Below are 13,685 nucleotides of genomic sequence, written 5' to 3'. Positions count from 1 at the left end.
GTTAATAATTACACTACACAGAGTTAAATGTGTTTCTATGTGATTCTGGAAACGGATCAGGTCTCAGTGGAGCTGTGCTGCTTGAGTGAGTTTGTTTTTCTGAAGAATGAACATCTGGTGAGAGTGCTGATCTATTCTGGGAGGAAGAAAACCACTCAGCCCTGTCTATGCAAATAAGACTCTCACTCCCTGGGCTCCCAACACTCCCAGTTATGCAGTCTTACTGGTTAAAATAATCTAGACTGAGTCATTGTAGGGGTGAAGTGGTTTCAGTTCTAGAAGAGATGAGTCTGAACTTGTATTACATCATACAGGGATATAACTGTCCATATGTATGTGTGTGTGTGTGTGTGTGTGTGTGTGTGTGTGTGTGTGCGTGTTTAAAACAGATGAGGAAACATTTCTGCTGCTGCATTTAAGAAAACATTAGGCTTTCATTCTTTGCCATTTTAATTTGATTGGTCAAATGTGAATGCAGGAAATGAAGTCAGATCCCTGTGAAGTGAAGTGATTTAAATTAAGAACACCTCTAGAAATGGTCTGAATACACAGGTTTGAAGTCTGTGGTGCAGTCTGAATACCTTGGGGCAATGGTGGAGAAGAGGCGTGGTCGGGAGGAGCGGCTGCCGGGTTCCCGAAGTGGTTCCAGAGGTCGTAGAGCGGAGGGTCCTAGTTGGGGTATACGGAGTTATAAGAGACTGAAGGTATGATGGGGCGGAGGTAGGCCAGCACCAGTGTCTTGAACTGGATGCGGGCTGCTACCGGAAGCCAGTGGAGCGCAGTAAGCAGTGGAGTGACATGAGAGTGCTTAGGGAGGTTGAATATCAGGCGTGCAGCGGCGTTCTGCACAAGCTTTAGCGGCCTGATGGCGCAGGTTGGCAAGCCAGCCAGTAGAGCGTTGCAGTAGTCCAGGCGGGAGATGACAAGCGCTTGGACCAGGAGCTGGGTCGCCTGATGTGTGAGGAATGGGCGGATTCTCCTGATGTTGTATAGGGAGAATCTGCAGGATCGAGTGACTACCGCGATGTGACCAGAGTAGGTCAGCTGGTTGTCGAGGGTTACGCCAAGGTTTTTGGCTGCTGTGGTGGGGAACACCACAGATCCCTCGATGGTGATTGCAGTGTCGATTGCTGGGGAGTTCTTAGCAGGAAAAAACAGGAGCTCCGTTTTCTCCGGGTTAAGCTTGAGATGGTTAGCAGACATCCAGGAGGCAATGTCAGCTAAGCAGGCTGCGATGCGAGGTTGAACCTGGGAGTCAGAGGGAGGGAAGGAGAAGAACAGCTGTGTATCATCAGCATAGCAGTGGTAAGAGAGGCCATGGGTGGAGATAACTTGACCGAGTGATCTGGTGTAGAGAGAGAAGAAGAGTGGACCAAGTATCGAACCTTGTGGGACTCCCGTGTGGAAAGGGTGGGTGGAGGAGACCGATCCCTCCAAGAGACCTGGTAGGAATGGTCAGACAGATAGGACTTGAACCATGCGAGTGCAGAGCCCGCGAAGCCCAGCCCAGCAAGGGATGAGAGGAGGATCTGGTGGTTGACTGTGTCGAATGCTGCGGAGAGGTCTAGGAGTATGAGGACAGAGCTGAGAGACTTCGCTCTGGCCAAGTGGAGCTCCTCCGTGACAGCAAGGAGGGCCGTCTCGGTGGAGTGGCCGGTTTGAATCCGGATTGATTTTGATCCAGGAGATTGTACTGCAGAAGATATGGTGAGAGTTGGTTATATACTGCACGTTCCAAGGTTTTGGAGAGAAACGGTAGGAGAGAGACTGGACGGTAGCTACTGACATCAGCAGGGTCTAGAGTGGGCGTCTTGAGCAGTGGCTTGACCCGTGCTCTCTTCGGGTCAGAAGGAACCATGCCAGTAGATAGGGAGCTGTTGATCAAGGACGAGATGAAGGGCAGAATGTCGTCTGAGATGGCCTGAAAGAGAGGGGAGGGGATGGGATCTAGAGGACAGGTAGTAGGACGTCTAAACATATCAAAACTGTAGGACGTCTAAACATATCAAAACTGATTACCCATTATGTAATAATGATAGTTGTGTGGCTGTGCTGTAATCCAGTGAAAAGCATTGTCACAAGAAGGTTAAATCCTAAAATATGTCTTTGTGTTTCAGGGTTTCATGATTTCTATTTATTAGTACGGACTGATTATAGTGAGTGACTGATTATAGTAGAATTAATGTCGAGTGTGATTCCTGCCCTCCACGGAGTGTGTTATTCTGCTGTATCACATCCTCCTCCTCAGCACCTGCAGTAGGTCCCAGCTGCAGCAGTACAGTCTCTGTGCAGTCTGACTGAGGGAGGTTTTTCTACGGCTCTATATCACTGTGTGAACAGAGCTTTGCTATTGATGTAATGGAAACTCTGACAGTAATAATCTCCTGTATCTTCCGTCTGGACTCCTCTGATGGTCAGAGTGAAGTCAGTCCCAGATCCACTGCCACTGAAACGATTTGGAATTCCTGACTGTAACTTCTTTGCCTGATATATCAGGAGTTTAGGAGCCTGTCCAGGTTTGTGTTGGTACCAGTGCATCTCTTCATTTCCACTACTCCAGCGGTACACGGCAGGACTGGATTTACAGTTAATAGTGACTGTGTCTCCTGGAAGAGCAGATTTCACTTCAGGAGTCTGAGTCACAGTCACCTGTCCTTTGGACTCTGAAATGAAGTGAAATTATTTTGTTTTGCTCTTTAAAGTACATTAAGTCTTCTAGAAAATAAAACATGATAATTAAACATTTGCTTCTCACATCCATGTAAGACATTCTTTTTGTACCTCTTTTCTTTTTTTAAATCAAAATTCCCAGGTCCACAAAAGTTTTGTGTTTTAAAGAGTTAATGTAAAATCTTACCATGAAAACAGAGAGTCAGTGTCCAGATGAAGATGGTGATGAAAGTCATGGTATCTGTGGGTTAAGTTAGTGGGGCAGGCAGCTCTCAGTCATCAAGTGTTAAAGTAACAGGGCTATAAACACTCCCAGAGCACTGAAGCATGTGCTGCCAATGCAAAGTCTCCTCTCTCTATGGAAATGATCTTCCTGGGTAATGGCAATACAGTAATAACTGCATAATCAACTAAAGTAAAAAATCAGTGTGAACAGAATTTTTGTTGGTTATCTTTCATCATTATAAAGTGTGTTTAACAATCTATAATCAGACCTTTATTCAGCTCTGATCAGAAATGTGTGCTGAGAGATTCTTTATCCTTTCATATATCTCTTCTCTGAGCTCTTTTGAGTGACAGATGAATCAAAACAGAGAGAGAGAGAGAGAGAAAGAGAGAGAGAGAGAGAGAGAGAGAGAGAGAGAGAGAGAGAGAGAGAGACAGAGAGAGAGAGAGAGAGAGAGAGAGAGAGAGAGAGAGACGGGGAGACAGGACTGTGAAGGAAGAGAGAGGACATGAGGTCATATCATGTCATTATCACCATGATGAAGTCACAGGTCAAATAATCACAGACTGATTCACTGAAGTCAGAGGTGAAAGGTCACACAATGCTCAGATGTGTGGTGAATTTTTCAATTTTCAGTGTGGAATCATCCACATACATTCAGATTTGATAAATATTTCTTCATGTATTTGATGCTCTGTGATGAAAATATGTGTTTCTAACATTATTCTATACTGCACAGACAAGAGAATCTATAATACAATAGTGAATGTTATCACTGATGTTTCAGTTAATATCTTAAATATCTTACATATTCACTGGAGAGACTGTTAGAAATCTAGAAGCATGCATCAGTGCATCAGATAAACTAAATGCTTTAACTCAGAGAGCTGCACTTCCACCAAAAACTTGTTTCATGAGGAGATGAGATTATACCTGCTGTAACAGAACACATAATAATGACAGTTCCAGTCAGTAATGTGCAGCTAGTCTCCTTCACACAGACACATTCATACAGAGTCTATCAGTAAATCACCTCCCTTCCTCACACTGATCAGAGGCCAGAGGAGCTCCAGACATGATCAATCTCTCCACATCTTCTAGAAGAAACACAGAGACTCTCATTTAATACAATCCACCAGAGAATCTTCAGAACCCTTAAATGTTCTGGTGTTTTCTTTAATTGCTTTGCCCTTTGACCTTTACCAGAACCAAAGACTTCCCTTTCACTGCTGGCACTGCGCCATCTACAGGACTGATGTGAAATAGCATATCATGAGCTTGAATCTCAGAGATATGGATATTATGGTGTTTCAGAGGCTGTCTGAAATACAAGATTAAAATTTTGTACACAACCAATTAGTGCGTGTGTGTGTGTGTGTGTGTGTGTGTGTGTGTGTGTGTGTGTAATAGTACAGAGATAAATGTCATGAGCTCACATTACTGCTCATGACTGTTTATAACATATGTTATGACATGAATAGGACAGTGTCATGTCAGCTTTATGACAGATGGTTTAAGTAAACTTTGATCATCTTTTACTCACTTTTCAGCTGAGACAACCATGACTGCCAAAACTACAGTCAGAACAACAGCAAATACAACAGAAAATACAACAGCCCGTCTGACAAAGGAACCAGACACGACTCATGTAGAAGGTGACTGTCCACACAGCTGTTTACATTCATAACTGCCAGCAAAGTTATAAAATGATCTCAGAAAATGAACACATTTCACAAACATACATTCATCAGCTTCTGAAGATCAGCTGTTTTATTTCTTTAAATTTTAATCCTGTGTGTTAATGCATAGACTCCTGATAGTTTAAAGTTTAATCCTGTGTGTTAATGCATAGACTCCTGATAGTTTAAAGTTTAATCCTGTGTGTTAATGCATAGACTCCTGATAGTTTAAAGTTTAATCCTGTGTGTTAATGCATAGACTCCTGATAGTTTAAAGTTTAATCCTGTGTGTTAATGCATAGACTCCCTGATGCAGGTTGAAATGTAATATGTTTACCCCGTTATACATACTGAAGTAACCTGTGGTCTCTGGTCTCTGTCTCTTGTGATGGAGTAGTAGAACCATTCTCTGTTTCGTATTTTAACGTCCCCAAATAAATAACAGCAGAGGGATCCTCATACTGGTTGCTTTATTTTATGAAAAAAAAAAAAAAAAAAAAACTCAAAAAGGGTTGTTAGAGACAAGGTGTTGCCAACTTTAGATGTGTTTGTAATGAATGTCTATTGCACTGCTGATATTTCAGTAGTGAAACCAATGACACACTGTTTTATTAAGCATATGGGATAGAATGGCTGTGCTATTTGAGTCTTTATGTGGAGCCTTGTCTCTATGTTGGTTTGAGCTCAACAGTCACCTTACTGAGTGATTCTTCAAAACAGGGTCAGTACTCACCCTCTCAAACACACACACACACACACACACACACACACACACACGCACACACACACAACACACACACACACACACACACACACACACACACACAACACACCACGCATACGTTCAGAAACACACAAAGGTTCAGACACACACAAATGGACAAACAGAAATAAAGACTAGGACTGTGTGAAGTGTTAAGAGAATAAACAGTGTTGTGACTTTGGCATTGGTTTTAAAAGATGTTAAGAAAACAATGGAAGAAATGCTATTACTATTAGTCTGGTTTGGAAGATTTATTAAACCAACCTGTGGGTTAACCTACTAACCTCTGTAGACTCCTGAGAGTTTCACTGTAATGCATCACATCAAATGATTTTCTTTTTCATGTTTTTGCTTTCACCTGATTCCTGAACTTTCTTCTGCAGCTCAGTGTTGCAGGCACATTTGGTGTTTCTCAAAACTCTTATCGAATTTCAACTTAAAATTCATCTTATTTCTAAATGGTCTTGCGCCACAGTACCTGAGTGAACTCCTGGTCTTTTATGATCCACCACGCCTACTTAGATCAAAAGGTGCAGGCCATTTGTTGGTACCTCGAGTTGTGACGGCTTCAGCAGGGGGCAGAGCCTTCTCTTACAGAGCCCCACAGTTATTGAACAGCCTCCTAATTAATGTTCGAGACTCAGACAAAGTCCCTGTTTAAGTCAAGGCTGAAAACTTATATGTTTAGCCAAGCCTTTTGCTAACAGCTCTTTACTAGGTAAAGGAGCAGATCTGGAGGATTCTCGGGCATAGAATCTTTGGTGAACTGGGATGTTTGGATGCTGTGCCCCCCCCCCCCCCTCCACACACTCTAACACATTCACTCAGGTTTGTTGACTGTGGAGTGGATGGCCGCCTTGTGTCTCAGAGTGCCCTCATGTCCGTATTACCTTCTAGCTCTTCCTTTTAACTATGCTGTAATAGCTAGTCTTGCTGGAGTCACTGCCTGCACTCGGAACACGATGCACATTTTCCCTTAACCATTATGTGGAAATGAACATATCTCTCTCTCTCTGTCTCTCTCTCTCTCTCTCTCTCTCTCTCTCTCCCTCTCTCTCTCTTTTTCTCCCTTTCTCTCTCTTTCGCCACACAAGCTACTACTGAGATACCAGTGATCCTGTCTCCTCCTGCCTTCTGGACCAATCCATCCTGCTGTTATCATCTTTCATCCTCCTGTCAGCATCGCCATCCCCTTTGTTTGTGCTCTGTATTTACTTGAAATTGTAATTGTCCGCTGGGTTGGCACCTATTGCACACCTGTCTGGCCAAGAAGGGGTCTCCTCTCTCTGTGGTCCTTCTCAAGATTTTACCCATTTTCCCATTTCCATTTTGGGTTTTGGGAGAGTTCTTTCTTGCCCACCATGAGGATTAAGTCAGGGGGTGTCGTCCTCCGTTGATTTTTATTGTTGTGGCATGTAAAGCCCTTTGAGACTGTAAACAGTAATATTGTGCTCTAAATAAACTTGAAACTTAAATTCATTATCAGGCCAGACAGACATGCAAGTAAGTGAAAGGAATATAATAGGGTGATCTAAAAGTCAGAGGTGACATGAAGTTCACACCATGAAGTGATAAGTAGTGCATTACAGGATAGAGTTGTTGGGGTAGTAGGCAGGGGTTGAGTATAGATGGGTGATTTAGTGAGTGGTTTGTGGAGGTAAGGGTTTAATGGAAAAGGTGAGTCTTCAGGTTCCTCTTGAGGATTGGGAGGATCTTCTTCACAGATGGGCTAGAGCTGAGAAACTTATTCCACCAGTGCGGAACCACACACAGAGTCCAGCTGGTGACTTTCTGCTGTGGGGTATTGGAATCTCCAAACACTGTACCTTCACAGGCCATAACGGGTGGGATGGGACACAGGTTTTAATAGGTGACCCAGTGTATGGAGGAGCATGAAAGCAGCATCAGGCAGCATGTGGGCAGATACAGGGAGCCAAAGGAGGGAAATGTGGAGTTGAACTGTTAGACCGACACCTGCATGTCTGTGTATAATCTCACTGCTGTTATGGCAAATCTAAATCTGTACATAATCTGATGGTTTTATGGCAATATTTTCTATGTATAATTTCACTGTTGTTATGACACCTCTGTGTCTGTCTGTGAGCTCAAAGTAAAGACCGTTTCAATGTGCTGTATCACATCCTCCCCCTCAGCACCTGCAGTAGGTCCCAGCTGCAGCAGTGCAGTCTCTGTGCAGTCTGACTGAGGGAGGTTTTTGTACGGCTCTGTATCACTGTGTGAACACCCAGATGCTGCCACTCCAAAAGCCGGCAATATCATGGACACTCTGACAGTAATAATCTCCTGCATCCTCAGTCTGGACTCCTGTGATGGTCAGAGTGAAGTCAGTCCCAGATCCACTGCCACTGAAACGATTTGGAATTCCTGACTGTAAGTTATTCGCCCTGTAAATGAGGAGTTTAGGAGCCTGTCCAGGTTTCTGTTGGTACCAGTGCAGGTAGTGACCCCAGGAACTGGAGTAATACACTGCAGGGCTGGTTTTACAGCTGATAGTGACTGTGACTCCTGGAAGAGCAGATTTCACTTCAGGAGTCTGAATCACAGTCACCTGTCCTCTGGACTCTGAAAAATACAAATAAATAGCAGACAGCTTCATGGAAAAACAACAACAACAACAAGAACAACAGAAAAAAAAGCAAAAACTCAGAATTTCCCTTTACCTTTAACACAGCACAAAAGTGTCCAGATGAAGATGGTGATGAAAGTCATGGTGTCTGTGGGTTAAGTTAGTGGGGCAGGCAGCTCTCAGTCATCAAGTGTTAAACTCACAGGGCTATAAACACTCCCAGAGCACTGAAGCATGTGCTGCCAATGCAAAGTCTCCTCTCTCTATGGAAATGATCTTCCTGGGTAAACAGAACATGTGTAATTAAAGAGTCCTGTGAACACAGACTTGGCTGTGAATGGAAATGCTCTCCATTGCGATACAATTAAAATAGAATCATAGTATTTCCCTCACAAATGCCTTACCTGAATTATACATATTCTAATGATTTTTTAAAACTGCTTTACCTTCCATCTGTTTTGTATATAATGTCCAATATTCAGACCAGTCTATATCACTCTCACACTCTGGTTCTCTCTGTCCCCCTCTGCTGGCTGTTTTATGTTAAAGTTGTACTTACTCCTCCCGGTTTATTTGTAGGTTAATCAGTAGTTGCACCTGTTAGTCTAGTCTTGTTCTGTTGAGTATAAATACTGATTTTTCTCTTCTTGGCTGTGCGAACTTGTGTTGCAAATATGCCATGCTAATGAGACATTTAAAACCTATAAGTTCCCCTGAATCTTTTGTTCTGTCCTGTTCATTATCTAAAAAAATTCTGATCAAATCCAGAAATGCTCTGAATTAAGTTTATTTTAAGTCTCTGGTGCAGTTTTCTTTTCTTCCAAATACTGAATTTAAAATGCTGAGTCAGAGTGAAGAAGTCGTGTGAAGAGTTCATGTTGTGTTGATATCATGTATCTGTTGACAGTCAAGACATATCAGAACCGATTACCCATTCTGTAATGATTTCCAAATGAAAAATGGGAGTGTGAATAGAAAGTGGAGTGAATGCTCTTCAGAGATGAAAAGGACCAGTTAGAGATCTGACTCCTCTTTCAAGTTAAGGAACTGTATGAACACAAAGAGAAGATCTTTATTGAGTTTTTGCTCTAACCTCTCTTACAGGAGGACTGAGTTCAGTCATTTATAAAAGGATCATACTGTGTGTTAAAACTCCCTGAAAGAATTTCATTAGATTCACCCCTGAGTGTCTGACTTTCTTTGCAATGTTCACATTTGTACAGAAACTCTTGCACTCTCTGTAAACTCACATTAATTAGGACAAAACGCCTAAACATAAAAGAAAAATCTTAAAAGTAACATGTCTCAATCTTATGTTCACATGCCCGTCGGGAGCACTGGGACATTTCCTCTGTGGCCTGGGGGTCGTTTTGGGCCGTGAAAAGTCAACTTGACCAGTGATAATATAGCAAGCAGGAATGAGTCGACCGACCTCTCAGAATCAGGCGTGACATCATCACATCTCTTGGCAACACACATAGCAACCGTTTACCTGAATTGCCCTGTGAAATGGATGGTTGTCATGGTCAGAAGAAAAGGAAAGGTGGAGCAGAGAGGGAGAGAATAAAAAAGAAAAAAGTCTCTTTGCACAGATGCAGCTAAATGCTGCAAAATAAGCGACATGTTCGCCAGTAAGGGACCAGGTCAGTCTAAAACACTAGCTAAAACACTCACACATATGACATGCCCAGCATGACTAGCTAAGTAGCTAATAACAGTGTGACACAAGGGCCTGTAGGCTACACAGTTTACACATCTTGGAATTACATCATAGCAATGAGTGCAACATACATCATTTAAGCAATATCACATGAGAGAGAGTGCTGTTATACTGAATATCAGCAGCTATGATTTCCACTGAGTTAAATTGAATTTACGTGAATTAAGTTCGCATTGATGTCATCAACGATTGCATCGGAATATCTGTAAAGTGAGGTGATATGTAAAAGTAAAACATGCCGGTGCTGTTCATTTCATTAGTGTATAGAAGGTCATGTGATCATTTTTGTGCTGTTTGCTTTATGGACACCAGTGAGTGAACATTGTAATCTACAACTCTTTACTTACTTACATTGTTGTAGCTTATGTACAGTTTCAGTGAATGTGTGTGTGAAGTTTTTTGATATTTTTCATATGCTTGATGTTCAAATTTGAACATTTGAGCGACTTCATCTGTATCTCATTAAAAAGTGTAGGCGAATTGTTTTGTGTGTCTAGTCTTGTACATCTGTATGAGCTATGATTGGTGTATTCCTCATGAGGTTTTGAGGGTTCACTCATAGTCATAGCACTGCTTCACACCTCAGTATTCAGATTCAGGCTATTTGTTGGTCAGTCCCAAATTTTTGTGTTTTGTAAAGTGGGAGGTCTGGGCACCTTAGCGACCATAACCTGGATAACTTTCCTACCAGATGAACATAGTGGCCAAATGTATAACTAGTCTGGTACACGCTACATCAACAAATAGGGTTAGCCTGCAAGATTAGCAGTCTGGTGGTTTGCGTGAACGGGGTGGCCTGGGATGACATTTCCAGCCTGAATTATTGTTTCAGTCTGTCCATGTTTATGTCTATATTCAGCTTGGAACTGACTACTTGACGGAGATACGATACAACAGGAACAGACCATTCACAGAATGGAATCAGACTGTTTCCTTCAACACTTGCGCCAGTTTAATTATTCCTGTGTGACTGCACATGTCTTTGGGCAACCACAGTTTATCACCTTCACATGTAAGACAGCAAAGGCTCAAAATGTAAGGATGGACAGATAGAAACCATGTGGGTGTGTATGTAGCTAGGGTCAATCAACCTACTTATAGACATTGCTATCTAGCACAACGAGTCAGCATTGCTACCATGTTAGCTTTAGATTTTCTTGATGAACTAATTTATGTTTTGATCAGTCACATAGACAGTCACATAATCTTATGTTACTAATGGATAGATCATGACTAATCACTGCCTGTGTTTAAAAAGACAAATTCAGAATAAATAAATTCAGAAATAAACACTGACGGAAATTAATCATATTTATCTTCCACTGATACGTGATTCCATGCTGTCTATCACAGAGTGTCTGCATGGTGATTTTACCCAGACATTATGTGGTCTAAGGGCTGGTCACACTGCAGTGAGTTTAGTCCCAGGACAAATTTAGTCCCAGGACAAATTTAGTCCCAGACTAACAGTGGATTGGGAACATCAGGCTGTGTTCACATTAACATTAACCCTGGGACAAGAGGAGACCCAGTGAAGTGCACAGACTTTCGGAAGGGCACTGGCTCTGTCAAAAAGACCCCCCTCCCCCTCCTGCCACACACACACACACACACACACACACACACACAGATACACACATGCACTCACCACCATATGTTCCAAACCTCACTATTACCTAGCTGACTAGCTGGCTTGCCCAAAAACAGTGACCAGTTGCATATGCAGATATCAAGCTAGTTAGGGAGCGATAGCTCACTGGTTACGTATCCAGCCTGCAAAGAGAGTCGAGGGCAATCTGCAGCCATTACCATCACTGTTACTCAGAGCATCTTCTCCTGATTAGCTAGTTAACATATTCACGTTTGAAGGAGCCAGTGACTGTGTCAGTGGGGCCAAAGCCAGTGGCTGCTGAGGGTAGGGAGAACTAATAACTGTTTACACTGAATTAAGTCGACTACGTAATGCACGTAATCAACAGAGTCCCTCCCAACCAGTCAGGAACTATCTCACTGATATATCACTCTTGTTGACAATGATTATGATGAGACTCACGTATATGTACCGCTGGTCCTGTGTGCACATAACTAATAGGTTTAATATGAATCCGATATGTTGAGTATGGTTGTGTGGCTGTGGTGTAATCCAGTGAAAAGTGTTGTCACCTGAAAATTAGATCCTAAAATATGTCTTTGTGTTTCAGGGTTTCATGATTTTTATTTATAATTATGGACTGATTATAGTGAGTGTAGAGTTAGTGTAGTGTGTGATTCCTCTCCACCACAGAGTGTGTCATTGTGCTGTATCACATCCTCCCCCTCAGCACCTGCAGTAGGTCCCAGCTGCAGCAGTGCAGTCTCTGTGCAGTCTGACTGAGGGAGGTTTTTGTACGGCTCTATATCACTGTGTGAACAGAGCTTTACGACTGATGCTATGGTAACTCTGACAGTAATAATCTCCTGCATCTTCAGTCTGGACTCCTCTGATGGTCAGAGTGAAGTCAGTCCCAGATCCACTGCCACTGAAACGATTTGGAATTCCTGACTGTAACTTATTCGCCCTGTAAATGAGGAGTTTAGGAGCCTGTCCAGGTTTGTGCTGGTACCAGAACAGAAAGTGACCGGCGGAACTGTGGTGAAACACTGCAGGACTGGTTTTACAGTTGATAGTGACTGTGTCTCCTGGAAGAGCAGATTTCACAGGAGTCTGAATCACAGTCACCTGACCTCTGGACTCTAAAATTTAAAGAGAAAAAAATATTTTAAATTACATTAAATGTTGTATGAAATAAAACACAAGCTAATTTGATATTTTTGTCTCTGGTTTGTAAGACTTTTTTCCCCCATTGTTTAAAGATTTAATGTACAACATATTTTGTGTTTTAAAGTGTTACCGTAAAATCTTACCATGAAAACAGAGAGTCAGTGTCCAGATGAAGATGGTGATGAAAGTCATGGTGTCTGTGGGTTAAGTTAGTGGGGCAGGCAGCTCTCAGTCATCAAGTGTTAAACTCACAGGGCTATAAACACTCCCAGAGCACTGAGGCATGTGCTGCCAATGCAAATTCTCCTCTCTCTATGGAAATGATCTTCCTGCGCCATCTACAGGACTGATGTGAAATAGCATATCATAAGCTATGGATATCATGCAGCTTCCGAGGCTGTCTGAGATACAAAATGAAAATTTTGTTTACTTCTTATCTATTAACTGCTACTTTTTTTTTTTTTTTTTTTTTTACTCCAATTAATTTCTAGACCATTACCTGTATGTGTGTGTGTGTGTGTGTGTGTGTGTGTGTACTAGTATGGAGATAAATTACTGCTCATGACTGTTTATAAGATCTGATGACTGTTTATATCATCTGTTATGACATGAATAGGACAGTGTCATGTCAGCATTATGACAGATAGTTTAAGTACATTTTTATCATCTTTTACTCACTTTTCAGCTGAGACAACCATGACTGCCAAAACTACAGTCAAAACAACAGCTAATACAGCATGTACAGCACCCATAACAACAGCAAACACAACAGAACTTACCACAGCCTGTCTAACAAAGGAACCAGACACGACTCATGTAAAAGGTGACCATCCACACAGCTGTTTACATTCATAACTGTCAGCAAAGTTATAAAATGATCTCAGAAAATGAATTCTAAGAAAATTTCACAAACATATATTCAGCAGCTTCTCAGGATCAGCTGTTATCTTTCCTTTTTTAATCCAGTATGTTAATGCATAGACCCCTGATAGTTTAAATTTTAATCCTGTATGTTAATGCATACACTCCCTGATAGTTTAAATGTTAATCCTGTGTGTTAATGCATCGACTCCCTGAAGCAGGTTGTAAGTGTTACTGTTACGTCCCCAGTGTAGTGTGGTATCTAGGGGTGGGGGCATGTAGCATAAAGGACCCACCACCTGTGCTGGTTTTGGGACAGTGTAACGAGGGAGGAAATCACATACACGGGGAATCAGTGTGAAAGAAAGTGAACAATATATTTGGAATATTACAAAGTGATATTTACAAAATATGTACA

The 13,685-nt window shown here is 42.1% G+C and overlaps 1 pseudogene and 2 gene segments (V, D, J or C); all 3 read right to left on the bottom strand.

Moving 5' to 3' along the window:
* Positions 1–529: 529 nt before the first annotated feature.
* LOC115825486 (uncharacterized) lies at positions 530–1,556 on the bottom strand (annotated as a pseudogene).
* Positions 1,557–7,568: 6,012 nt separating this feature from the next.
* Positions 7,569–8,068, bottom strand: LOC115825485 (Ig kappa chain V region 3381-like). The segment is given in 2 exon segments: positions 7,569–7,921; positions 8,020–8,068. Coding segments are annotated over 2 exon segments (402 nt in total).
* Positions 8,069–12,043: 3,975 nt separating this feature from the next.
* On the bottom strand, positions 12,044–12,598 carry LOC115825484 (immunoglobulin kappa variable 4-1-like). The segment is given in 2 exon segments: positions 12,044–12,378; positions 12,550–12,598. Coding segments are annotated over 2 exon segments (384 nt in total).
* Positions 12,599–13,685: the final 1,087 nt, after the last annotated feature.

The sequence above is a fragment of the Chanos chanos genome, chromosome 12, assembly GCF_902362185.1.
Source record: "Chanos chanos chromosome 12, fChaCha1.1, whole genome shotgun sequence".
Classification (NCBI taxonomy): Eukaryota; Metazoa; Chordata; class Actinopteri; order Gonorynchiformes; family Chanidae; genus Chanos; species Chanos chanos.
Note: the sequence above shows the minus strand (reverse complement) of the source record. Positions and strands in the feature narration are given on the sequence as shown.